This window comes from Saimiri boliviensis, chromosome 8 (assembly GCF_048565385.1).
Source record: "Saimiri boliviensis isolate mSaiBol1 chromosome 8, mSaiBol1.pri, whole genome shotgun sequence".
NCBI classification, from domain to species: domain Eukaryota; kingdom Metazoa; phylum Chordata; class Mammalia; order Primates; family Cebidae; genus Saimiri; species Saimiri boliviensis.
In genome coordinates, this window is record NC_133456.1 from 14,718,484 (window position 1) to 14,745,004 (window position 26,521).

A 26,521-nucleotide genomic window follows, 5' to 3' on the forward strand; every position below is an offset into this window, starting at 1 on the left:
ATGGTCTTTAACTCCTGACCTGGTGATCCACCCGCCTTGGCCTCCCAAAGTGCTGGGATTACAGGCATGAGCCACTGCACCTGTACATAGTAATAATTTTCTAGATCAGCTGTCTATTAGGATTTACCATGTACAGTTTGAGTATCCCTTATCTGAGCTTCGGGGACCAGAGGTGTTTAATGTTTCAGAATTTTGTGGATTCTGGAATAATCTGCATTATACTTACCTCTTGAGCATCCATAATTTGAAAATCTCTAACTTGAAATGTTCCAATAAGCATTTCCTTTGAACATGGTCTTTGAGTGTCATGTCAGCACTCAGAATGTTTTGGATTTTTGTATTAGGGCTGCTTAACTTGAACTAGAATATGATGCTGTACTAGATACCATGGACTACGCATGTAGAATTGTGTGATATACTTCACTATACATGTTGTACAATGTTTTAAAAAAAGTTTTTTTTGTTTTTTTGAGATGGAGTTTCACTCTTGTTGCCCAGGCTGGAGTACAATGGCGTGATCTCGGCTCACTGCAGCCTCCACCTCCTGGGTTCAAGCGATTCTCCTGCCTCACCTCCCAAGTTAGCTGGGATTTGCCACCATGCCCAGCTAGTTTTTTGTGTTTTTAGTAGAGACAGGTTTTCGCCATGTTGGTCAGGCTGGTCTCGAACTCCTGACCTCAGATGATCATCCACCTCTGCCTCCCAAAGTGCTGGGATTACAGGTGAGCCACTGTACCCAGCCGTCTAGGCATTTTTAATTCAAAAATAAGTAAGTTTCCATTTGTATTTTTTTTCTTTTTGATATGGAGTTTTGCTCTTGTTGCCCAGGCTGGAGTGCAATGGCACGATCTCAGCTCACACTGCAACCTCCACCTCCCGGGTTCAAGCGATTCTCCTGCCTCAGCCTCCCGAGTATCTGGGATTACAGGTGCGCGCCACCATGCCTGGCTAATTTTTTTGTATTTTAGTAGAGACGAGGTTTCACCATGTTGGCCAGGATGGTCTCCATCTCCAGACCTCGTGATCTGCCCACCTTGGCCTCCCAAAGTGCTATGATTATAGGCTTGAGCCATCGTGCCCAGCTTCCATTTGTATTCTTAAAAGCTGATCTTCCAAATAAGAGAGAGATGATGGTCACAATTAGTTACACTAGAAGTAGTCAAAGTTTTGTGTTGTGAATAACTACTGAATGGTTTGGAATATATTTTTTTCTTTTTTGCCTTAAACTATTAAGAGATAAATGATTTGGAATGTTAAGTGACGGAGAAGCTTGGGGAAAAGAGGTCACTTTATAAGCTAAAGGATAGGGGAATGGAGGAAGTGAAACTTAAGCTGTACCAAAAAACCCCTGCTAGGTGAAATAAAGAAAAGTATACACAAAGCAAGAATGCTCAAAGACTTGTGGTTGCATAAAGGTGAAAACGTTTTATCTGAGCCTGGGGTCTTCGGGTTCCTCTTTAACTACTCAAGCAAGTTAAAGCTGAAAAATGTATCTTCATTAATAGGCTTAAAGGAAGGAACAAGTATATATCCTTATGGTGATTGCTAGTCTGCTAGGGCTGCTGTAACAAAATACCACAGACTGAGTACATTAAATAAAGAAATTTCCTCACAGTTCTTCAGACTGGTAGTCCAAGATCAAGGTGTCATCACTTTTGGTTTCTCCTGAAGCCACTCTCCTTGGCTTGCAAATGGCTGCCTTCTTGCTGTACGTTCACATGACCTTTTCTCTGTGAATGTCCGCGGTGTCACTTTCTCTTCTAATAAAGGACACTGTCCTATTAGATGAAGTTCTCACTCTTAGGACTTCATTAATCTTTTTTTTTTTTTTTTTTTTTTTTTTTTTTGAGACGGAGTCTCGCTCTTGTTACCCAGGCTGGAGTGCAATGGCGCGATCTTGGCTCACCGCAACCTCCGCCTCCTGGGTTCAGGCAATTCTCCTGCCTCAGCCTCCTGAGTAGCTGGGATTACAGGCACGAGCCACCATGCCCAGCTAATTTTTTGTATTTTTAGTAGAGACGGGGTTTCACCATGTTGACCAGGATGGTCTCGATCTCTCGACCTCGTGATCCACCCGCCTCGACCTCCCAAAGTGCTGGGATTACAGGCTTGAGCCACCGCGCCCGGCCTTCATTAATCTTAATTAGCTCTTTGCAGGCTCTGTGTCCCAGTAACAGTGACAGCAGGATTAGGGTTTCAATACACATGTTTTAGGGAAACAAAATTCAGACCGTAAGTGATTATGAGGTTTTTATGTTTTTCAGAATGTGGCACTAATATTTTATAGTTTTGAGGTTTCAGATAAAGAAAAAATATAATGGATAAATGTTAACATTCTGTCATATTTGCTTCTCAGAGCTTTTTGATTTTTTTTTTTTGGTTTCTCGGGTTTTGTTTTTGTTATTTTTGTTTGTTTGTTTGTTTGAGACGGAGTTTTGCTCTTGGTACCCAGGCTGGAGTGCAATGGCGCGATCTCGGCTCACCGCAACCTCCACCTCCTGGGTTCAGGCAGTTCTCCTGCCTCAGCCTCCTGAGTAGCTGGGATTACAGGCACGCACCACCATGCCCAGCTAATTTTTCTGTGTTTTTAGTAGAGACGGGGTTTCACCATGTTAACCAGGATGGTCTTGATCTCTTGACCTCGTGATCTACCCACCTCGGCCTCCCAAAGTGCTGGGATTACAGGCTTGAGCCACCGCGCCCGGCCTGTTATTTTTGTTTTTAAAGGTAAAGGTATGTCTGGAGCCCATTTAGCTAATTGCTGTCCTGCAGTTGGTTTGCCTTACAATTGGTGTTTTAAAATTGAAAAATGCTGCAATACATGATAAACTGCTGGCTATTATTTATTTATTTATTTTTTTCTGAGATGGAGTTTCACTCTTGTAATCCAGGCTGGATACAATCTCAGCCTGGGCTACAAGAGTGAAACTCCATCTCAAAAAGATTACATCTTTTTGTATCCAAAAGTAATCTCCAGCTGCAGTGATAACAATCTCAGCTCACTGCAACCTCCACCTCCTGGGTTCAAGCAATTCGCCTGCCTCAGCCTCCCGAGTAGCTGGGATTACAGGTGTCCACCACTATGCCCAGCTAATTTTTGTATTTTTGGTAGAGACAGGGTTTTACCATGTTGGCCAGGCTGGTCTTGAACTCCTGACCTCAGGTGATCCACCCACCTTGGCCTCCCAGTGTGCTGGGATTATAGGAGTAAGCCAGCATGCCTGGCTGGCTATTTTTTAATATATCATCTTAGATGGTAAATTTAGAGCCAACTGTCAATTTTATGATACCTCCGTAAAGCTCTTTATATATACTGCCCCTTTTTTTCCAGAATGTACCTTTCCTTTATCCTTTTTTTTTAAGAGGACATAGATGTACATTTTTATATATTTAAGTGGGCTATTGTGTCCTGTTCAGCCAGATTAAGAGAGAGATCACTGATCAAAAATGTGTGTGTGTTTTTTTGTAGTCCGAAATGATTGTGACAAATAATCTCTTGGATCTGCCGCCCCCCTCTCCTCCCAAACCAAAAACTATTGTCTTACCTCCCAACTGGAAGACAGCCCGAGATCCAGAAGGGAAGATTTATTACTACCATGTGATCACAAGGTAAGAGGTATTGTGTGGGCATTCCCAAGTCTGCTTTTACTTAATACAAGAAGCTGCCATTATAAGGGGAGTTTTACAGTTGTAAACTTCTTGTCATTGGCTGTTCACTGTGCTTGAAGTGAACAAGTGTACACAGACACTCTCTCTCTCTCTCTCTCTCTCTCTCTCTCTCTCTCTGTCTCATTCTCTCATTCTCTCTCCTCTCACCTCAGGTGATCAGCCCGCCTTGGCCTCCCAAAGTGCTGGGATATAGGCATGAGCCACTGCACCTGGCAGTTTTGGTGTATTTTTAATTCACAAGACTCTTAGAGAAAGTTAAGGAGATTTTTTAAATGTTAGTAACTTCATCTGACATTGTATAAGTATCAGGGGGTCATAGACCTTTTCTGTAAAAGGCCAGAAAATAAAATATTTTAGGCTTTGCCAGCCAAGCAGTCTGTATCAAAGCTACTCAACTCTGCTGTTGAATTTTTTTTACTGACAGCACTCTTCTATTTCCAAATTAAATAGATTGTTTATTCTTTTTTTTTTTTTTTTTTTTTTTTGAGATGGAGTTTCGCTCTTGTTACCCAGGCTGGGGTGCAATCGTGCGATCTCGGCTCAACGCAACCTCCGCCTCCTGGGTTCAGGCAATTCTCCTGCCTCAGCCTCCCGAGTAGCTGGGATTACAGGCACGTGCCACCATGCCCAGCTAATTTTTCTGTATTTTTAGTAGAGACGGGGTTTCACCATGTTGACCAGGATGGTCTCAATCTCTTGACCTCATGATCCACCCGCCTCGGCCTCCCAAAGTGCTGGGATTACAGGCTTGAGCCACCGCGCCCGGCTGCGATTGTTTATTATTGACACACATTATTTATGCTTATTGTAGAAAACAAATATACTAGGAAAGTACTAAGAAGGAAGTATAAGTACTGGTACTACCACTACTCAGAGATAATTATTTAATGTTTTTAAAAATACCTCTTTGACAGATAGCTTTATGTGGGTATATGTATTCTGTGTGTGTGTATACACTCATATAATCTTACGTTAATTGTTAAGATACATATTTTTATAGTCTGCTTTATTTACTAATCTATTTTATAGAGCTTTATCAGTTAACATAGAACTATAGGATTTTTTCTTTATTATTATTATTTTTTTTGTAGAGACAGAGTCTTGCTTTGTTGCCCAGACCGATCTTCATGAGTTCCTGGCTTCAAGCAGTCCTCTCACCTCAGCCTCCCAAAATGCTAGGATGACAGGCGTGAGGCACCACACCCAGCACAACTGTTCTTTTAGTAATTGTTTATACTTTGTTTCAGGGCTGGCAAACTATGCCCACAGGCCACTTGTTTTGGCAAATAAAGTTTTATTGGAGCACAATTATGCACATTTGCTTACAAATTGTCTATGGTTATTTTCACACTACAATGACAGAGTAGTTGTGATAGAAACCATATGGCCCATAGGTCAAAATATTTATTGTCTGATCATTTACAGGAAAGTTTGCCAAACCCTGCTCTATTGTATAGCTATATCAAGTTGTATTTAACTCTCTCTGATTGGTAGGTCTTCACTATTTTACATCTAACTATAACCCTGGACATTCTTAGGGATGCTAATCTTACTGCTTCTTCGAATGGGTGCTTAGAAGTGGAATTGTTGGGCAAAACAGGTACACATTTTAAATTGAGAAGTATTATCAGCCTACCATTAAACAATAGTTTGTGCCAATTTGGACTCTCAAAAATCGTGTATAAAAGTTCATTTTAGCCACATATAGCAGCTCATGCCTGTAATCCCAGTGTTTTGGGAGGCTGAGGCAGGAGGATCGCTCTAGCCCAGGAGTTCAAGACCAGCTTGGGCATCATAGTGAAACCTCATCTTTACGAAAAATACAACAATTAGCTGGGCATGGTGGTGTACACCTGTATTCGCAACTAGTTGGGAGGCTGAGGCGAGAGGATCACATGAGCCAGGAGGTCAAATCTGTAGTGAGCCATGATTGTGCCATGGCATTCCAGCTTGGGTGACAGAGCAAGACTTTGTTTTCAGAAAAAAATCCTTTTTCCCTCATGTCATCTCTTTTAACCTTGCAAGTCTAACAGGTGGGAAATAGTTTTGTTTTTAGTTCTTTTGTTATTGAGATGGGGTGTCTTCATTGGATTGTTGGTCATTTGTGTATTTCTTGAGTTACTTGTTTGGGGTATCTACCCATTTTCTGTCCACAGCATTAGATTTCTTTATGAAGAGTATTGCAGATGTTTTTGTTTCTGATGTCTTATGACATAAAGAAGTTTAAAATGTTCATAATTTTGAATATTTTCCCTTTATGCTTTCTGTTTAGAAGGGCCTTCCTTATTCTCATGAAAATGTTTTTATAGACTGTTCGTGGTGGCTCACACCTGTAATCCTAGCACTTTGGGAGGCCAAGATGGGCAGATCACCTAATTTGAGGAGTTTGAGACCAGCCTGGCCAACATGGAGAAACCCTGTCTCTATTAAAAGTACAAAAATTAGTTGGGCTTGGTGTCAGGCGCCTGTAATCCCTGCTACTTGGGAAGCTGAGAATTGGGAGAATTGCTTGAACCCCAGAGGCAGAAGTTGCAGTGAGCTGAGGTCACGCCACTGAACTTGAGCTGGGAGACAGAGTAAGACTCTGTCTCAAAAAACAAAAATGCTTTTATAAAATGAGCCCTCATTATGTTGCTAATTGAATGTGTAATGATTTTTAAAACCATGTCTGGTTTAACCAGAACTTTTTTTTTTTTTTTGAGACAAGAGTTTTTGTTCTTGTTGCCCAGGCTGGAGAGCAGTGGTGCATTCTTGGCTCACTGCAACCTCCACCTCCCAGGTTCAAGCAGTTCCTCTGCCTCAGCCTCCCGAGAAGCTGTGATTACAGGCCTGCACCATCACACCTGGCTACCGTTTTTTTTTTTTTTTTTTTTTTTTGATATTTTCAGTAGAGAGGGGATTTCACTGTGTTGGCCAGGCTGGTCTTGAACTCCTGACCTTAGGTGATCAACCTGCCTCAGCCTCCCAAAACACTGGGATTATAGGCATGAGCCACCACTCCCAGCTATAACTTTGTTTTTTAACACCAAAACATGCTTTTTAATATTCTACAATCTTCCAAAAATAAAAAAAAGTTTGTATTTCTTATTTACATGTGTACCTTTCCCGTCTTTTCTAGGTTTTCTTTGTCTGGTATCTAAGAACAAATGTATATATATATATTTGTTCAGTTTCTGTAATAACACCCTTAGCTGCTTGTGGTTCTTTTATTATGGTAGAAATCTTGAGCCTTAAAAAAGTTAGTTCCAAGACTATACTTTCAGGGATCATTTCTATAGTTTGTTACTAGAGAAGTTTCTCTGAACGTGTAGAGCACCGGCTCATAGGCGGGTGTTGAACAATGAGAACACATGGACACAGGAAGGGGAGCACTACACACTGGGGTCCGTTGGAGGGAAATGGGGGAGGGACGGGGGGTGGGGAGGTGGGAAGAGATAGCATGGGGAGAAATGACAGATACAGGTGAGGGGACGGAAGGCAGCAAAGCACACTGCCATGTGTGTACCTATGCAACAATCTTGCATGTTCATCACATGTACCCCAAAACCTAAAATACAATAAAAAAAAATAAATTAAAAAAAAAAAAAAAAGTTCCATAGGTCAGAGGTAAGCCTATTTTTACAATAATCTATATGTATATCTATATCTATCTATCTATATACACACACACACACACACACACACACATGCTGATTTATATCAAGTGTCTTTAATGTTGTTGACTAAAGATTTGTGTGGTGGTAAAGCAGAAGACTGTAGTGACAAGACTAACCTGCTAGATTTTTTTTTTTTTTTTCGTGAGACGGAGTCTTGCTCTGTTGCCCAGGCTGGAGTGCAGTGGCATGATCTTGGCTCACTGCAACCTCCGCTTTCCAGGTTCAAGCGATTTTCCTGCCTCAGCCCCACTAGTAGCTGGGATTACAGGTATGCACCACCATGCCCAGCTTATTTTTGTATTTTTAGGAGAGAGGGGGTTTTGCCATGTTGGCCAGGCTAGTGTTGAACTCCTGACCTCAGGTGATCCACCCGCCTCAGCCTCCCAAAGTCCTGGTATGAGCCACTGTACCCGGCCAACCTGCCAGATTTGTTAGATCCTTTGAGGCTTTTGACATTTTAAGTCACTGCCCTTATAACATTCTCTGTGACAGCTGGCTTCAGACTCCTGAACATGAATTTTCTTACTTCCACTTTTTATCCTACAGATCTAGCTTTTTTTTTAAAAAAAGAAAAATATTTGTCTGCTTACTTTCAAAATAACTGTAAAAATTTAATGAGTTTACATGGTTGAAACCTCCTTCTTGCAGTCAGTCGAGAATATTTTTAGTAGAGAGTACAAGTTTGTTTGTTTTTGTTTTTGTTTTTTGAGACAGAGTTTCACTCTCGTTGCTGAGGCTGGAGTGCAGTGACGCAGTCTCCACTCACGGCAACCTCCGCCTCTCAGGTTCAAGTGATTTTACTGCCTCAGCCTCCTAAGTAGCTGGGATGACAGGAGCCCGCCACCACTCCCAGCTAATTTTTGGATTTCTAGTAGAGACGGGATTTCACCATGTTGGCCAGGCTGGTCTCGAGCTCCTGACCTCAGGTGATCCACCTGACTCAGCCTCCCAAAGTGCTGGGATTACAGGTGTGAGGCACTGGCTGAGGGTACAAGTTTTTTTTTGAGACGGAGTTTTGCTCTTGTTACCCAGGCTGGAGTGCAATGGCGCGATCTCGGCTCACCGCAACCTCCGCCTCCTGGGTTCAGGCAATTCTTCTGCCTCAGCCTCCTGAGTAGCTGGGATTACAGGCACGCGCCACCACGCCCAGCTAATGTTTTGTATTTTTAGTAGAGGCGGGGTTTCACCATGTTGACCAGGATGGTCTCGATCTCTTGACCTCGTGATCCACCCACCTTGGCCTCCCAAAGTGCTGGGATTACAGGCTTGAGCCACCGCGCCCGGCCGAGGGTACAAGTTTTTAACCTGTACATATCCCATGTTGTCAATCACTAAACCAAAGGGGGCAGAACCACAATAAAGAAAGCTCCTAAAGCAAGAGATAATTTTCTCTTGTGGTCAAGGATTGTGAGAGATGTTGAGTTATTTTTCTCCAGTTATATGCTAGGTACAGTCACTGTTTGCCTCTTCATCTACAGAGGGATGACATAGGCGGGTGTCTATTTCCTGTACACTTCAGGCTTTGCTGAATCTTAATATGCAGGACATTTAGAGTCAGGTGAGAGACAGGATGTCTGGGTTTTCTGCTTTCTTTGACACCCAATCAGTGTTGCCACATCATTGCCCAAAGAAATATGGTGGACTAAACAATGAGGAGGGGCATGTCTCTGTGCTAGACTAATTGCTGCTGGGAAGATATCAAAAGTTTATCTCTGACTCATGTAGCTGACTTATTCTGTGTCTTATTTTATATTATATTTTCTGTATGTAAGAGCAGAGATGTTTATGTCAGGATTCTGTTTCCTAGCCCTGACAGCATGGCTGTTTTTACCTCCTTCTAGGCAGACTCAGTGGGATCCTCCTACTTGGGAAAGCCCAGGAGATGATGCCAGCCTTGAGCATGAAGCTGAGATGGACCTTGGAACTCCAACATATGATGAAAACCCCATGAAGGTGAGTGTGGCTTACATGTGTATTTCCTGATCATTTGTGAGTCTTTCTTCTGTCATTCTATAAGGCCAATAGTCACATGGTTTTGGGATTTTTTTCCTTATTCTGAAAAATGAGTGAATGATCATGCATGTATCAAGGTGTAGAGATGAAGTCAGGGAGAAAGAATGGCCTTTTTTAGACATTCAGGGGCTCAGATGCATGCTACCTATTTACTCATTTGAGGGAGATACATGGCCAAGAATTGCAAGGGGTGTTCAAAGAACCCCTTACTATGATCGCTTCAGGGCCTCTCTTCTCTCTCTTTGCCTTTCCCTTTTTTTTTTAAAATGAGACAGAGTCTCACTCTGTCACCCAGGCTGGAGTGCAGTGGCACAATCTTGGCTCACTGCAACCTTGGCCTCCCAGGCTCAAGCAATTTTCCTGCCTCAGCCTCCTGAGTAGCTGGGACTACAGGCATGCACCACCGCACCCGGCTAGTTTTTGTATTTTTAGTAGAGACAGGGTTTCACCATGTTGGCCAGGCTGATTTCGAACTCCTGACCTCAAGTGATCCATCTGCCTCAGCCTCCGGAAGTGCTGGGATTACAGACGTGAGCCAGGCTGGGATTACAGCCTGGCCTTTCCTTGCTTTTTGTTATTAGTGCCCCATAACGTATGCTTTTTTTTTTTTTTTTTTTGAGACAGAGTTTCGCTCTTGTTACCCAGGCTGAAGTGCAATGGCGCGATCTCAGCTCACTGCAACCTCCACCTCCTGGGTTCAGGCAATTCTCCTGCCTCAGCCTCCTGAGTAGCTGGGACTACAGGCACATGCCACCACGCCCAGCTAATGTTTTGTATTTTTAGTAGAGACGGGGTTTCACCATGTTGACCAGGATGGTCTCGATCTCTTGACCTTGTGATCCACCCGCCTCGGCCTCCCAAAGTGCTGGGATTACAGGCTTGAGCCACCGCGCCCAGCTAACATATGCTTTTATGATTCATCTGTTCCAAACCAGTGAGAGGGGCGGGTTTTGGTTTTGGTTTCGTTTTTGTTTTTTTTTTAAATGTGTTCTTGGCTCACTGCAACCTTTGCCTCCTGGACTCATGCAGTTATCATGCCTCAGTCACCCAAGTAGCTGGGATTAAATTATCATGCCTTAGCCACCCAAGTAGTTGGGATTTATAGGCGTGTGCTCTGCCGTGTGCTCTGCTACCATGCCCGGCCAATTTTTGTATTTTTAGTAGAGATGAGGTTTTGCCATGTTGACTAGGCTGGTCTTGAACTCCTGACCTCAAGTAATCTGGCTGCCTTAGCCTCCCAAAGTGTTGGAATTACAAGTGTGAGCCACCATGGCTGACTATATGAAGTGTCTTGAATGAAATCAGATACCATATTTTTATGTTCTAAAACCTGAATAATATTTTTTTTAAATTTTGAGTTATAAGTACTTAACTGGTTAAATTATTGGGAATTGGTGGAAGAAGGAAGAGGGAAGAAAAGAAGGAGCTGGAGTGAGAAGGGACTAAAGTGGAAATGAATTCATTCTTTCTTTTATATTTTATTCACTTTTGGAAGAAATGTTTTTCTCTTTACATGTGTTTGGCATTTGCCAAGAAGATATACACTTAAGTTCAATCCATGTGGAGTTTGTTAAATTTTAAATGAATCACATGAATCACTTAGCCACATCAGTCCAGCTGTTGTGCTGTCTTGTTTTCCTGAATCATTTAGGAATATGCCCAAGACTGCTAGGCACTTGGCATTTAAATTATTTGTAAGCTTAAATACAAACAAAAATCACAACTCCCATTTCCAGACTTCTGTATTATGTTATGTCTTTTGAAAAATAAAGGGATTAAGAAAAGATCTGAAGTTCATAAAGCATGTTGGAGGTCTTACCCTTCTTATAAGCCCAGGTGCATGGGCACCCTATTAATCTTGATTCAGTCTTTTGGTCTAGTATATGCATATTAAATTAGGCCTTTCAAAGCAAATGAGGAATGGACATGAAGTTCACTGTTGCTTATTTAATGCTCAAGGAATTGCCCTTTCTTATATGAAGACCTGTGTTAGGAAATCCAGGTCATCAAACTAGCCATGCACAAAGTAGGAGCTGAGAAGTAAGGGCCAAGTAAAAGAGCAGTTTATGTGCCATGCTATACAGTTAGACCTTTGTTCTCTGTCTAGCTGGTGAGAAAGGGAAACCTTTAAAGTGATTTGAGCAGTGACATTTGCCTTTCACAAGGCTGTCTGCTGGAGATGGACTGGAGGGGTTGACCATGGAGTTGGGGCCTTCACAATGAGCTTTTTGTAACAGTTAGGTCTACTCAGCATCCAACAGCACCAGGCACCACCTGTTAAAAATGCAGAATCTCACTCCCTGTCCCAGCCCTGCTAGATCAGAATCTGAAGTGATACAAGGTCCCAAGGTAATTATTATACACATTAAACTCTAAATAATTGGCACTACTATTTGTGATCAACTGTAAGAGAAGTATGATTATAAAACCTTACTATATCCAACCACCCAGAGTGAGTGTACTTGTCAGGTTATGTTTGATCTTTACTTCTTAAATATGTGCATGTGTGTCTGGGGAGTAGGCTATTGGAAATACTACACCCAAAAGGCAGTGCCTGAATTATAATCTACTAGATTGGAACCTTAGATCTCTAAATATAAATTTTAAGTCACACAGATCTGAACTTAATCTCACTCTTTTACATTTTGATTATTTATCAGACATTTGAGTTCCTATTTGGCACAAGTGCTGTGCCCAGACCTGGGGATGCAAAAGCAGTACTATATAAGGCAAGCTTATTGCTCTCAGGGGTCATAGGAGGGTAAGGTTTGAAAATGTACGGTATTATGTGTTTAAACACTAAACTGAAGGATTTATTTATTTTGTCATTTGGTTTGCTTTATTTTATTTTTAGAGGTAGGGTTTCCCTTGCTCTGTAGCCTAGGCTGGAGCACAATGGTGCAATCTTGGCTTACTGCAACCTCTGCCTCCTCGGCTCAAGCAATTCTCCTGCTTCAGCCTCCTGAGTAGCTGGGATTACAGGCACCTGCCACCACACCTGGCTGAGTGAGTGAGTGTGTGTGTGTGTGTGTGTGTCTGTGTAGAGACGGGGTTTCTCCATGTTTGTCAGGCTGGTCTTGAACTCCTGACCTCAGGTGATCCACTTTCCTCAGCCTCCCAAAGTGCTGGGATTACAGGCATGAGCCACTGCACCCAGCCTGATTTTTGTATTTTTAGTAGAGATGGGGTTTCACCATGTTGGCCAGGCTGGTCTCAAACTCCTGACCTGAGGTGATCCACCCACCTTGGCCTCCCAAAGTGCTGGGGTTATTGGTGTGAGCCACCATGCCCGGCCTTATTATTTGTTTTTAATTTGTCTTTGCTTTCCTTTGAATTGATTTAGAATTTTTTCCAAGTATTCTATTTTTTCCCCTATTGGCTTAGCCATACCTCTTTTATTTTTATTTATTTATTTTTGAGCCATGCTCTCATTCTGTTGCCCAGGCTGGAGTGCAGTGGCACCATCAGGGTTCACTGTAGTCCCTACCTCCCAGGCTCAGATGATCCTCCTGCCTCAGCCACCCAAGTAGTTAATCTTTGTATTCTTTGTAGAGACAGGGTCTCACGGTGTTGGTGACCAGGCTGGTCTCAAACTTCTGGCCTCAAGCAGTCTTTCTATTGTGGCCTCCCAAAGTGCTGGGATTGTAGGTATGAGCCAACACACCTGGCCTGCTTTACTTCTTAGTGGTTGTTTTAAAACAGTGGTTCTCAAAGTTTGGTGTGGGGACCTCTAGGGGTCCTAAGACCCTTTCAAAGGAGCCACAAAGTCAAAGCTGTTTTAATAATAAGAAAACATGATGTGCCTCTGTCATATTTGGTACATTCACAAATATACCATGGAATTTTCCAGAGGGCACATGACATATTTGAATGCAGAAGCCAGTGAGACTTAGCTGTATTCTAAGTGAGACGTTAAAAGAGATTTCAAAATGTAAAATGTGCCACTCTTAACTGAATTGCTTTAGTTTTGGAAAACAGTTATTTTTCACAAAAAATTACATTACTGTTATATGTATTATTATAAAATAGATTTGCTAATGTTATTTTTAAAAACAATTTTTTCTCAGTTTGAATTTAATTTCTAATATGAAAAATTTTGATAGATGTAACCCATATGAATAAAAGCTTTTTGTGATCCTCAGTGTTTTAAGAGTAAAGGGATCTTGAGACCTACTTATTTGAAAAACACTGTTGTAAGGTTTACAGTATGCATATTATCACAATCTTCCATTAAGTCCTATATTTACCCAGATATTTACCATTTCCAACACTCTTCATTCTCTCATCTAGATTTGAATTTCCATCTAGGATCATTTTTCTTTAGCCTACAAAATTTTCTTTAACAACAACAACAAAAAGACAAAGAGAAAAAAATAGAATTTCCTTTAAAAGCCTGGGTGGGGTGGCTCACACCTGTAATCCCAGCACTTTGGGAGGCTGAGGTGGCAGATCACCTGAGGTTGGGAGTTCGAGACCAGCCTGACCAACATGGAGAAACTCCATCTCTACTGAAAATACAAAAAATTAGCTGGGAATGGTGGTGCATGCCTGTAATCCCAGCTACTTGGGAGGCTGAGGCAGGACCTGGGAGGCAGAGGTTGCAGTGAGCCGAGATCATGCCATTGCACTCCAGCCTGGGCAACAAGAGCAAAACTGTCTTAAAAAAAAATTTTTTTTTCTTTAACATTTCCCTTATTTCAGATATGCCGGTGATATATTTTGTCAGCTTTTGTTTGTCTGAAGAAAGGTATTTATCTTACCACTTAAAAAAATTTTTTAAAGCAATTTTAGTTCTATTTTGCCATAGCAAAATTGAACAAGAAGTACAGAAAGTTTCCATATACCTGCTGCCATTGCACACACACAAGCTTCCCTTTCTATCATCATCAAAGCACCAGAGTGGTACATTTGTTACAATTGATGAATCTACTATGACACATTATTACCAACCAAAGTCCATAATTTACATTAGGATTCATTCTTGGTGTTGTACATTGGTGGGTTTTAAGAAAGGCATCATGACATGTATACAACATCACAGTATCATACAGAATAGTTTCACTGCCCTAAAAATCTTTTGAGCTGGGCCAGGTGTGGTGACTCATGCTTGTAATCCCAGTACTTTAGGAGGCTGAGGTGGGCGGATCACCTGAGATTGAGAGTTGGAGACCAGCCTGACCAACATGGAGAAACTCCATTTCTACTAAACATACAAAATTAGCCAGGCATGGTGGTGCATGCCTGTAATCCCAGCTACTCAGGAGGCTGAGTCAGGAGAATTGCTTGAACCTAGGAGGCGGAGTTTGCTGTGAGCCGAGATCATGCCATTGCACTCCAGCCTGGGAAACAAGAGCAAAACTTAGTCTCAAAAAAAAAAAAAAAATTTTCAGTCTCCTCTTGTTCATCCTGCCTTCCTTCCTCATCCCTCTTCCTCAGTTCCTGGCAACCACTGATCTTTTCATGATCTTCATAGTTTTGCTTTTTCCAGAATGTCATATAGTTGACTGCAGTAGGTAGCCTTTTTAGATGGGCGTCATTCACTTAGCCATATGCATTGAGGCTTTCACTACATCTTTTCATGGCCTGATAGCTCATTTTGTTTTAGCACTGAATGTCGGAGTGTACCACTGTTTATATTTATCCATTCACTTACTGAAGGACATCTTGTTTACTTCCAGCTTTTGGCAATTACAAATAAAGCTACTAAAAACATCCATGTGCAGGTTTATTAGGATGGATATTTTCTTTCTTTCTTTTTTTTTTTTTTTTTTTTGAGACGGAGTTTCGCTCTTGTTACCCAGGCTGGAGTGCAATGGCGCGATCTCGGCTCACCGCAACCTCCGCCTCCTGGGTTCAGGCAATTCTCCTGCCTCAGCTTCCTGAGTAGCTGGGATTACAGGCACGCGCCACCACGCCCAGCTAGTTTTTTGTATTTTTAGTAGAGACGGGGTTTCACCATGTTGACCAGGATGGTCTCGATCTCTCGACCTCGTGATCCACCCGCCTCGGCCTCCCAAAGTGCTGGGATTACAGGCTTGGAGCCACCGCGCCCGGCTCTTTCTTTTTTTTTTTTTAAAGCAATTCAAGATACGACGGATATTTTCACTGATACAGAATTCTAATTTTATATTTTCTTCCTTTCAACACTTAAAAGCCGTTTCAATTATTTATTTATTTATTTTGTAACACTTCCACTTATTTTACTTGATATCGATTATTTTTTATAATAGTTTCTAATAAAAATATAATTATCTTTCCTCTATCGTGATTTTTGTCTTTTTTTTTTTTTTTTTTTGAGATGGAGTTTTGCTCTTGTTGCCTAGGCTGTAGTGCATTGGCACAATCTCAGCTCACCATAACCTCTGCCTTCTGAGTTGAGGTGATCCTCTGCCTCAGCCTCCCAAGTAGCTGGGATTACAGGCTTGCGCCAACATGCCTGGCTAATTTTTTGTATTTTCAGTAGAAACGGGGTTTCTCCATGTTGATCAGGCTGGTTTTGAACTCCCAACCTCAGGTGATCCACCAGCCTCAGGCTCCCAAAGTGCTGGGATTACAAGCGTGAATCACTGTGCCTGGCCTGATTTTGTCTTTTAAACAGTTTTTAGCAGTTTGATTATGATATATCTTGGTTTTGTTTTCTTTGTGTTTAATATGCTTTTGATTCTTGTACATTTTAGATCCATGATTGGTAGTTTTCATCCACTCTGGGAATTTTTTTCAAATATATGTTTTTTATACCATTGTCCCTTTTCCTGGGACTCCAATTATATACATGTTATTAAACCACTTAATATTGTCTGACAGACCTCCACATCTCTATCAGACTTTTTCCCAGCACTTTTCTCCCTATGCTTCAGTTTGCATGGTTTCTGTTACCCTCTTTTTAAAGTTCACTGATCTTATCTTCTGCTGTACCGAATTAGCTAAGCTCATCCATGATGCCACCTGTGCTTCTCAAGAATCTGTCCCTTTGGCCTAGTAGTTTTAATTTCTTCACTATGTTCGTGTTCATCCATTGGTTCATTTTTTTTTTTTTTTTTTTTTTCTTTTTTTTTTATTGCATTTTAGGTTTTGGGGTACATGTGAAGAACATGCAAGATTGTTGCATAGGTACACACATGGCAGTGTGCTTTGCTGCCTTCCGTCCCCTCACCTGTATCTGTCATTTCTCCCCATGCTATCTCTTCCCACCTCCCCACCCCCCACCCCTCCCCCATTTCCCCCCAACAGACCCCAGTGTGTAGTGCTCCCCTCCCTGTGTCCATGTGTTCTCATTGTTCAACACCCGCCTATGAGCGAGAATATACGGTGTTTGATTTTCTGCTCTTGTGTCAGTTTGCTGAGAATGATGGTTTCCAGGTTCATCCATGTCCCTATAAAGGACGTGAACTCATCGTTTTTGATGGCTGCATAATATTCCATGGTGTATATGTACCACATTTTCCCTATCCAGTCTATCATCGTTGGGCATTTGGGTTGGTTCCAGGTCTTTGCTATTGTAAACAGTGCTGCAATGAACATTCGTGTGCACGTGTCCTTGTAGTAGAATGATTTATAATCCTTTGGATATATACCCAGTAATGGGATTGCTGGGTCAAATGGGATTTCTATTTTTAGGTCCTTGAGGAATCGCCACACTGTCTTCCACAATGGTTGAATTAATTTACATTCCCACCAACAGTGTAAAAGTGTTCCTATTTCTCCACATCCTCTCCAGCATCTGTTGTTTCCCGATTTTTTAATGATCGCCATTCTAACTGGTGTGAGATGGTATCTCAATGTGGTTTTGATTTGCATTTCTCTGATGACCAGTGATGATGAGCATTTTTTCATATGTTTGTTGGCCTCCTGTATGTCTTCTTTTGTAAAGTATCTGTTCATATCCTTTGCCCATTTTTGAATGGGCTTGTTTGTTTTTTTCTTGTAGATCTGCTTTAGTTCTTTGTAAATTCTGGATATCAGCCCCTTGTCAGATGGGTAGACTGCAAAAATTTTTTCCCATTCTGTTGGTTGCCGATTCACTCTACTGACTGTTTCTTTTGCCGTGCAGAAGCTGTGGAGTTTGATTAGGTCCCATTTGTCTATTTTGGCTTTTGTTGCCATTGCTTTTGGCGTTTTGGTCATGAAGTCCTTGCCTACACCTATGTCCTGAATGGTTTTGCCTAGATTTTCTTCTAAGGTTTTTATGGTATTAGGTCTGATGTTTAAGTCTTTAATCCATCTGGAGTTAATTTTGGTGTAAGGTGTCAGGAAGGGGTCCTGTTTCTGCTTTCTGCACATGGCTAGCCAGTTTTCCCAACACCATTTATTAAACAGGGAGTCCTTTCCCCATTGCTTGTTTTTGTCAGGTTTGTCGAAGATCAGATGGTTGTGGGTATGTTGTATTTCCTGTGAGGCCTCTGTTCTGTTCCATTGGTCTATATCTCTGTTTTGGTACCAGTACCATGCTGTTTTGATTACTGTAGCCTTGTAGTATAGTTTGAAGTCCGGTAGTGTGATGCCTCCCGCTTTGTTCTTTTTGCATTGGTTCATTTTTAATTTCAGTTGTATTTTTCTGCTTTCAAATTTTAACTTGCTTATTTTTTAATAGTTTTAATTTCTTTTTTATTTTGTAATTTAGTTTTTATTTTGTAATCATAAACTTAACTCTGCAATCCAGGTAGGCATGGAAGGGAACAAGGAAAACATGGAACCCAAAGGGAACTGCAGCGAGAACACAAAGATTCTAGGATGCTGTGAACAAATGAGGTGGAGGGGCGCTCTCCTGAGCTACAGAAGGAATAGTCTGGTGGTTAAGATTAACACAAGTCAAACGTATTAGAGTTGTCCACAGTCAGCAATGATGATCTTCTTGCTGGTCTTGCCATTCCTGGACCCAAAGTGCTCCATGGCCTGCACAATGTTCATGCCTTCTTTCACCTAGCCAAAGACCACATGCTTGCCATCCAACCACACAATCTTGGCAGTGCAGATGAAAAACTGGGATCTGTTAGTGTTGGATCCAGCCATGGATAAGATGCCAGAACCTGTATGCTTTAGGATGAAATTAATCATCAAATTTCTCCCCATAGATGGACTTGCCACCAGTGCCATTGTGGCGTGTGAAGTCATCACCCTGACATACAAACCCTGAAATAATTCTGTGAAAGCAGGAACACTTATAACCAAATCCTTTTGGGCTCAGAGCACGAAAGTTTTCTGCTGTCTGGAAACAAGTGTGCAAGCAGCTTGAAGGAGACATAACCCAAGAGCTCGCCGTCAGTGGCGATGTTAAAGAACACGGTGGGGTTGACCATGGCTGACAGTACAGGGCTCCTGGGGTAATGGCGTCTGCAAAGCTAATTTCTTTTTTATTTTTAACACTTCTGATAAATATCTTTCACTTATTTTTAATTTTTTATTTTTTTTGAGACAGGGTCTCACTCTGTTGTCCAGACTGGAGTTTGGTGATGTGATCCTGGCTCACTGCAACTTCCGCTTCCCAGGATTAGGCGATTCTCCTGCCTCAGCCTCCTGAGTAGCTGGGATTACAGGCACCTGTCACCATACCCAGCTAATTTTTGTATTTTTATAGGTTTTGCCATGTTGGCCAGGCTGGTCTTAAACTCTTAACCTCAAGTTTGACTATCTGGGCCTCCCAAAGTGCTGGGATTACAGGTGTGAGCCACCATACCCTGCCATTTTTAGTTGATTTAAATGTCTGCTTTTAGTAGTCAAGTCCCAGAATAAAATGCTATTTTTAGGAATATATATATATATATATCTTCCTTTTTTTGTTTTCTTTCGAGATGGAGTTTTGCTCTGTCGCCAGGCAGGAGTGCAGTAGCATGATCTTGGCTCACTGCAACCTCTGCCTCCTGGGTTCAGGTGATTCTCCTGCTTCAGCCTCCTGAGTAACTGGGACTACAGGCGCCCACCACCACACCCAGCTAATTTTTGTACTTTTAGTAGAGACGGGGTTTCACCATTTTGGCCAGGTTGGTCTCGATCTCTTGACCTCGTGGTTCGCCTGCCTCAGCCTCCCAAGGTGCTAGGATTACAGGTGTGCGCCACCGCGCCCAGCCCGTAGGAATATATTTAACTGAAAAACTACATTTAAGTTTAGGTAGTTATTCTTGACAGAAGGTAAGCAAACTAAGGTTGCATGATAAAGCCCCTACCACGTATCTCATACTTAAGCAAATACCCTCAAATTATAGTTTGTAGCTTTTCTCAAAATAGATTTTATATCCTGTGTTACCCAAGAAATCTTTTGATAATCTTTCTGTCAGGTTAAAAACACAACAGGACAGTGATTATAGTTTTAAGTATTAGAGGGGTTAGAGTCCCAGGTGTTTCCATATGCTGACCACTATACTCATATTTGTGTGTTTTATTTTTTATTTTTGTTTGTTTTTTGTTTTATATTTGTGTGTTTTAAAATCCAAAGACTTACCTTTTTATAGAAGCTACAGTTTTAGTTCTATGACCAGATAAAGACAGGGCAAGATTGAAGAGTGGCCAGATGCAGTGGCTCACGCCTGTAATCCTAACACTTTGGGATGCCTCAGGGGGTGGATCCCTCAAGCCCAGGAATTTGAGACTAGGCTGGGCAACATTGCAAAACCCTGTTTCTACCAAAAAAAATGCAAAAAAGTTAGCCAGGCATGGTGGTGCACATGTATGTCCCAGCTGCTTGGGCATACAGGTGGGAGGATCACCTAAGCCCCAGAGGTCAAGGCTGCAGTGAGCCAAGATCACGCCATTGCACTCCAGCCTGGGTGACAGAGTGAGACCCTGTCTCCAAAAAATAAATAAATAAAAGGTTGCAGGGGGGCAATAGCTCAGGGTTAGGACCATTTCTTGGTGGCACTGAGATGGTTGAGCTGGTCTACAACAAATCTATGTGAGGGCAACTTGGAAGTATTGACCGTCTTCATGGCCTCAAAGGCCTGTGCACTATAGTGTGGACATACTCTTGCCTTGTGGTCAGGTAGGGCATGCTCAGCTAGTAGTGGTTCTCCAGATGATCCATGGTCCTAATCCACTGCCGCCAGGAATGCTACTTGGTTGGGGAGGTCAGTCAGGAGCATGATGCCACGTGTGCTTCTCAAGAGTCTGTCCCTTTGGCCTAATAGTTATAATTCCTTCACTGTGTTCATGTTTTCTTTCATAAACTAGAACATTTATAATTGCTTTTTAATAGTTGCCTGCCATTTTCAGTTGAATACTGGACATTGAGACTGTTAAGTTGTTAAGTTTCAGAATTTTGTTACTCTTTATTAAAGAATGTTGAGCTGGCTGGGTGCAGTGGCTCACGTCTGTAATAGCAGCACTTTGGGAGGCCAAGGTGGGCAGATAACCTGAGTTTGGGAGTTCAAGACCAGCCTGACTAACATGGAGAAACCCTGTCTCTACTAAAATTACAAAATTAGCCAGTTGTGGTGGCGCATGTCTGTAATCCCAGTTACTTGAGAAGCTAAGGCAGGAGAATCACTTGAACCCAGGATGTGGAGGTTGCAGTGAGTTGAGTTTGCGCCACTGCTCTCCAGCCTGGGCAATAAGAGCAAAACTCCATCTCAAAAAAAAGTTGAGCTTTGTTCTGATAGGCAGTCAAGTTACTTGTGGATCACCTTGATTTTTTAGAGACTATTCTTAATCTTTGTTGGGTTGAGTCCAGAGCGATTTTTTCTCTAGGGTAACTCCTAAGGCATTGCCTGTCTGGGGTCTACACTGATTGCCACAGGTTATCTTGGAGATCTCTTCACTTCAGCTGGTGGAAGCTCACATGTCTCCCAGCCTTCTGTGAGCTCTGGGAATTGTTAGCTTTTAGTTTATCTCAGATACTCTAAATTCCAGTCCCTGTCTCCTTAGCTTACTGAGAACTCCATGCTGTGCTTGGGGTTTCCTCTCTGCCCCAGAGTCTGGTAAATTTCTCCAGGCAGAAAAGCCAAGGTAATCATAGGGCTTACCTCATTTTGTCTCTTTTCTCAGGATCATAGTTTAGTGCTGCTTAATGTCCAGTGTGTGAAAACTGGCTTTTTTCATGTATTTTGTCCAGTTTTCCAGTTTTTAACACTTGAGAGGGCTAATTCATTTAACAGTTAATCTTTCATGACCAGAAGCACAAGTTTGGACAAACTTTAAAAAAACAACAGCAGGCCGGGCATGGTGGCTCAAGCCTGTAATCCCAGCACTTTGGGAGGCTGAGGTGGGTGGATCACGAGGTCAAAAGATCGAGACCATCCTGGTCAACAAGGTGAAACCCCATCTCTACTAAAAATACAAAAATTAGTTGGGCATGGTGGCGCATGCCTGTAATCCCAGCTACTTGGAAGGCTGAGGCAGGAGAATTGCCTGATCCCAGGAGGTGGAGGTTGCGGTGAGCCGAGACCGCGCCATTGCACTCCAGCCTGGGTAACGAGCGAAACTCCGTCTCAAAAAAAAAAAAACAACAAAAAAAAACCAACAGCAACAGCAATTTTATTAAGGTATAATATACCAAGCATAAAATGTAGTTGCTTTAGATTTATAATTTAATAGCTTTGAGTAAATTTACCAAATTATGCAGCCATTACCATTATCTGGTTTTAGAACATTTTCATCCTCCCAATAAGACCTCTCATACCTATTTCCAGTTACTCCCCAGCCCAGCCACTAATTCGTTTTCTTCCTTGATAGATTTGCCTCTTGTGGGCATTTTATATAAATGAAATAATACAATATATGGCCTTTTGTGCTAGGCTTCCTTTATTGAGTAATGTGTTCAAGGTTTGTCCTTGTTACAGTATGTACCGGGATTTCATTCCTTTTTAAGACTCAATAATATTCTCTTGTATAGATATATTACATTTTGTTAATCCATTCACCAGTTGATGGACATTTGGGTTCTTTTTGTTCTTTAACTGTTACGAATAATGCCACGTGAACATTTTTGTGCAAGTCTTTGTACGTATATTTTCATTTCTCTTGGGTAAATACCTAGGAGTGGAATTACTGGGTCTTCAGATAAATTTATGTTTAACTTTTTAAGAAACTGTCAAACTGTTTCCAAAGTAGCTGCACCGTTTGACGTTTCTATGAGTAGTGTATGAAGGAGGGTTCTGTGGGAGAGTTTTTATAGAGACAGGTACATAAGGAAAAAAGTATCATTTTCTTCTTACATTTCTAAGAAAATCCAAACCAAAGTCATCTATTCTGTTATTAATCCTTTGGTTCAGGTATAGTAGATGAAACAAACAAGCTTTGATCTTCCAGCGTACCTAGCCTTGAAGCACAAGTCAAAGGTTTTTTGGTTTTGTTTCTTGTTTTTTTGTTTTGTGTTTTTTCACATGCATATGTTTTGTTTTGGTTTGTTTGTTTATTTATTGAGACACAGTCTCTGTTGCCCAAGCCAGAGTCCAGTGTCATGATCACAGCTCACGGCAGCCTGGATCTCCCAGGCTCAGGCAATTTCCCACCTCAGCCTCCCAGGTAGCCTAGATCTCCCACCACCATCCCCAGCTAATTCTTGTATTTTTTGTAGATATGGAGTCTCACCATATTGCTCAGGGTGGTCTCCAACTCCTGGGCTCAAATGATCCTCTCATCTCGGCCTCACAATGTGCTGGAATTATAGGCATGCACCACTGAACCCAGCCCTATCTCAAAAAAAAAAAAAAAGTTTTGAGACATTAGTTTTTGGATCCCTTTCCAGATCACAGTCTCTATCAGCAGGAGCTAGTCAGACTTGGAGACCTAGGGACTTATTTGTACCTAACCTTCCTAACCCTTTTACAATTGCATTCATCTCAGTAGACAGGGAAAGAATGCCTGTAGGGTAAGTCTTTATTCCCTCTGCCCTGTTTGTTCGTCTTCAGAGCTTTCATTTAGATTTTAATCTTGTTGGAGGTACAGGCTATACCATTGTAAGTTTTCATTAATTCACAGACTTTTTTGTGAAATATTAGGGCTAGAAAGAAATGAAACTGAGTCCTGGTCCTTAAGGATTTTAGTCTAAGGAAATCGCCAGATCTATAAAGCAGGAATACAGTGGGATAATTGCTATAGCAGAAGTATATTTGAAATGCTTTGGAAACACACAGATATATGGTTTGAGATGTATAGGAGCACAGTTTTACCTATAGGTAAGCAGGACTGAGGAGGTAGATAAGGTGATTTTTGCAAAGGCATAAGACAGAACAAGCCAGTATATATAGGAGGCTGTGCAAATAATTTGGTTTGGTGAGAGTTTGGATGCATATAGGGAAGTTAACAAGAAAAAAATGTAGAAAACTAGGTTAGATTTAAATTGTCTGAAGTCTTTGTGCCTTACTAATGTGTTTAATGTAATATATAATAGGTACTTGGTAATCAATAAATGGTTTTAATGTAAGGGAGTCAGACAATCAAATGTGTGTCCTTCTAGTGAAATGGGCTCATAAGTAAAGGTGAGATCAGTAATGGTGAAATCAAATTGGAGAGTATTAATAGTTTAGGCAAAGTTAGGGAACTAAGACTGGAGATGTTAGGGAATCTTGCAAAAACTGAGAAGCAGGATTGAGGGCTTAGCAAACAAGTGAGTAAGGGAGTCATGGATGGCCTGCCACTCTCATTCTTAGCTTGGGTGGATAAGATCCCATCATTCAGTCTAGGGAATGAAAGAAAGAGCAAGAGGAGGTGTGGAGGTAAGTTGATTGTGGAATTTGAACTCCCTGGAGGATTCAGAATAGCAGTGGCTGCTAGGCAGTCAAATCTGGGTTTGATTCATCAGGAAATTGGTGCTTGTTGGAGACAGAAAGAGCTGTATGGTAGGGAAGGCGTATAATGGGCAGCAAATTCTTCGAAGAGTGTTGTCTGATAGTAAAAGCTTTTGATAATGAAACTAAACATTGCGAGACTGTTCCTTTTCTCTTTTCCATCCATTGCTGTTCTCTTCATTGTCTTGTACTCTCTATCCATCAAGAATTATAAAGCTCTAGTGTGAAGTGTAAAGTCAGATCTTCCCTTTGAGCACCTCTGACCTGAATCATTACTGACTACTTGCACAACTGAGAGACAGCTGTTTATTTACTGCTGCTCCCTGGCTTTTAATTAATAGTCGTAAGGTATAATAGATCTCCTCTAACTATGTTGTGTTAAAATAGTAGTTTTAGAGTATTTGTTGCATTGAGGGAGTTGCAGACAGGTGGCATCAAGAGCCAATGTATTTTTCAAACAGGGTCTTGCTCTGTCACCTAGGCTGGAGTGCAGTGGCGTGGTCTTGGCTCACTGCAATGTCTGCATTTATATTACATTTATATTACCCTCACTTTGGGTAATATAAAGGTACTCAGGGTTGCCTTGTCATAGTCAGAACAGATTCCCGAGGAATCCAGATGTGCCACAGATGAAGGCTGACAGCAGGGTCAGCATCTAAAGGCAGTAACTCTAGCTTTCTGCCAGGTTCTTTGCCTGCTCATTTCATTGTGTACTCTTATCTGTCCACTGCCTCACATAGATTTCCACCAGAATCTTAATTGACTGATATTTTTGCTTATTGAACCAATAAATTGATTATTGCTTATTACTGAGGATCTGGGAGCACTTTGCCCCCACCCTATTCTCTGATGGTTTCCTTAAAAGTGCTTTTTTCATTTTTGGAGACAACATTTCACTCTGTTGTCCAGGCTCGAGTGCAGTAGCATAATCACAGCTCACCGCAGCCTCAACCTCCTAGGCTCAAGCAATTCTCCAACTTCAGTCTCCCAAGTAGCTGGGACCACAGGCATGCACTACCATGCCCAGCTATTTTTAAAATTTTTATATAGAGACAGAGTCTCACTCTGTCTCCTACGCTGGTCTTGAATTCCTGGGCTCAAGGAATCTTCCCATCTTGGCCTCCCAAAGTGCTGGGATTACAGGCATGAGTCACTGCGCCCCACCTGCTAAATTTTTAAATGGAACTTTTTTGGAGTAGGGGGTCCTAACATTGTTCATGTCAATAACAAGTGCTATCCTCAACTCTGACTCTGGTTACTTTGCCTGGCATTGGATTTGAGTAAATGTTAGCCAGTTTCTGAAATTATTTCCCAGGCCATTTGCCAGCCACAGACCATGAAGAAAGGGATTCATGAATTTCAGTACTCTCATGTGTTACCTCATTTTGGTTCATGATTTCCATGATACAAGTCTGGGGACCCCTCATTTTATCATTTCCTTTCTTGATCCCAATTGCTTGACACTCAGGAGGACCAAGAGAGCTCCTAGACAGAGTTCAGTGGATTGTATTCTATAACTGTGTTTTTAAAGCTCACCCCCACCTGCCAACTTCACCAAGTCAGGGATTTTTTTTTTTTGAGACATAGTTTCACTCTGTTGCCCAGGCTGGAGTATAGTAGCATGATCTCGGCTCAGTGTAACCTCCACCTCCCAGGTTCAAGGGATCCTCCTGCCTCAGCCTCCCTATAGCCCCCCTATAGGCATGCACCACTATGCATGGCTAATTTTTGTATTTTTAGTAGAGATGGTGTTTTGTCATGTTGGCCAGGCTGGTCTTGAACTCCTGACAGACGATCCACCCGCCTCAGCCTCCCAAAGTGCTGGGATTATAGGTGTGAGCCACTGCGCTTGGCGTAAATTATAAATCTATTAAAAATGCTTTGGGTTCATTTAGCTTTGTGAATGCATCCCAAGTGAAACAGGACATTTCTATTTACATATACCCTGTTGAGAGCCTGGCCTCTTCCATAGGACCCAGGTCTTTGAGACAGGTGTCAGACCTGAAGGGGCCTTCTGTACTCATTTCTGTTGTTACTCACTTTTGAGAGCTACAAGAGAACAGGTGGGGATGTGTTGCAGTTTTCTTGACTTACTCAAATAATTCTTGATCCCTTGCTACCTGAGGTCTTACTGTGGAGCATACTCACACCCTCTACAACTGGAAAAAGTAAATCACAAAACCCCAAAGCAAAACATTTGAAAACAGACTTAACTGGCTGGGTGCAGTGGCTCACACTTGTAATCCCAACTTTGGGAGGCCAGGGCGGGCAGATCATGAGGTCCAGGAGTTCGAGAACAGCCTGGCCAACACGGTGAAACTCTGTCTCTACTAAAAATACAAAAATTAGCTCGGTATGGTGGCAGGCACCTGTAATCCCAGGTATTCAGGAGGCTGAGGCAGGAGAATCATTTAAACACAGGACGCGGAGGTTGCAGTGAACCAAGACCCTGCCATTGCACTCCAG

General features: G+C 41.9%; 1 protein-coding gene and 1 pseudogene across 4 annotated transcripts in view; both read left to right on the forward strand.

The window, feature by feature from the left end:
- The window catches only part of SETD2 (SET domain containing 2, histone lysine methyltransferase), a 153,229-nt gene that overhangs the window by 121,715 nt on the left and 4,993 nt on the right, over positions 1-26,521 (forward strand). For all 4 annotated transcript variants that reach the window (XR_012518725.1, XM_039477412.2, XM_074403960.1 and 1 more), the window contains 2 exons: positions 3,470-3,609; positions 9,167-9,278. Coding sequence is in view for 3 of the 4 variants with exons in the window: in XM_039477412.2 (XP_039333346.1) it covers positions 3,470-3,609; positions 9,167-9,278 (252 nt within the window). In the remaining variant the exon portion in view is untranslated. The remainder of the gene's footprint in view (positions 1-3,469; positions 3,610-9,166; positions 9,279-26,521) is intronic.
- Positions 6,917-6,989, forward strand: LOC120367298 (small nucleolar RNA U3; annotated as a pseudogene).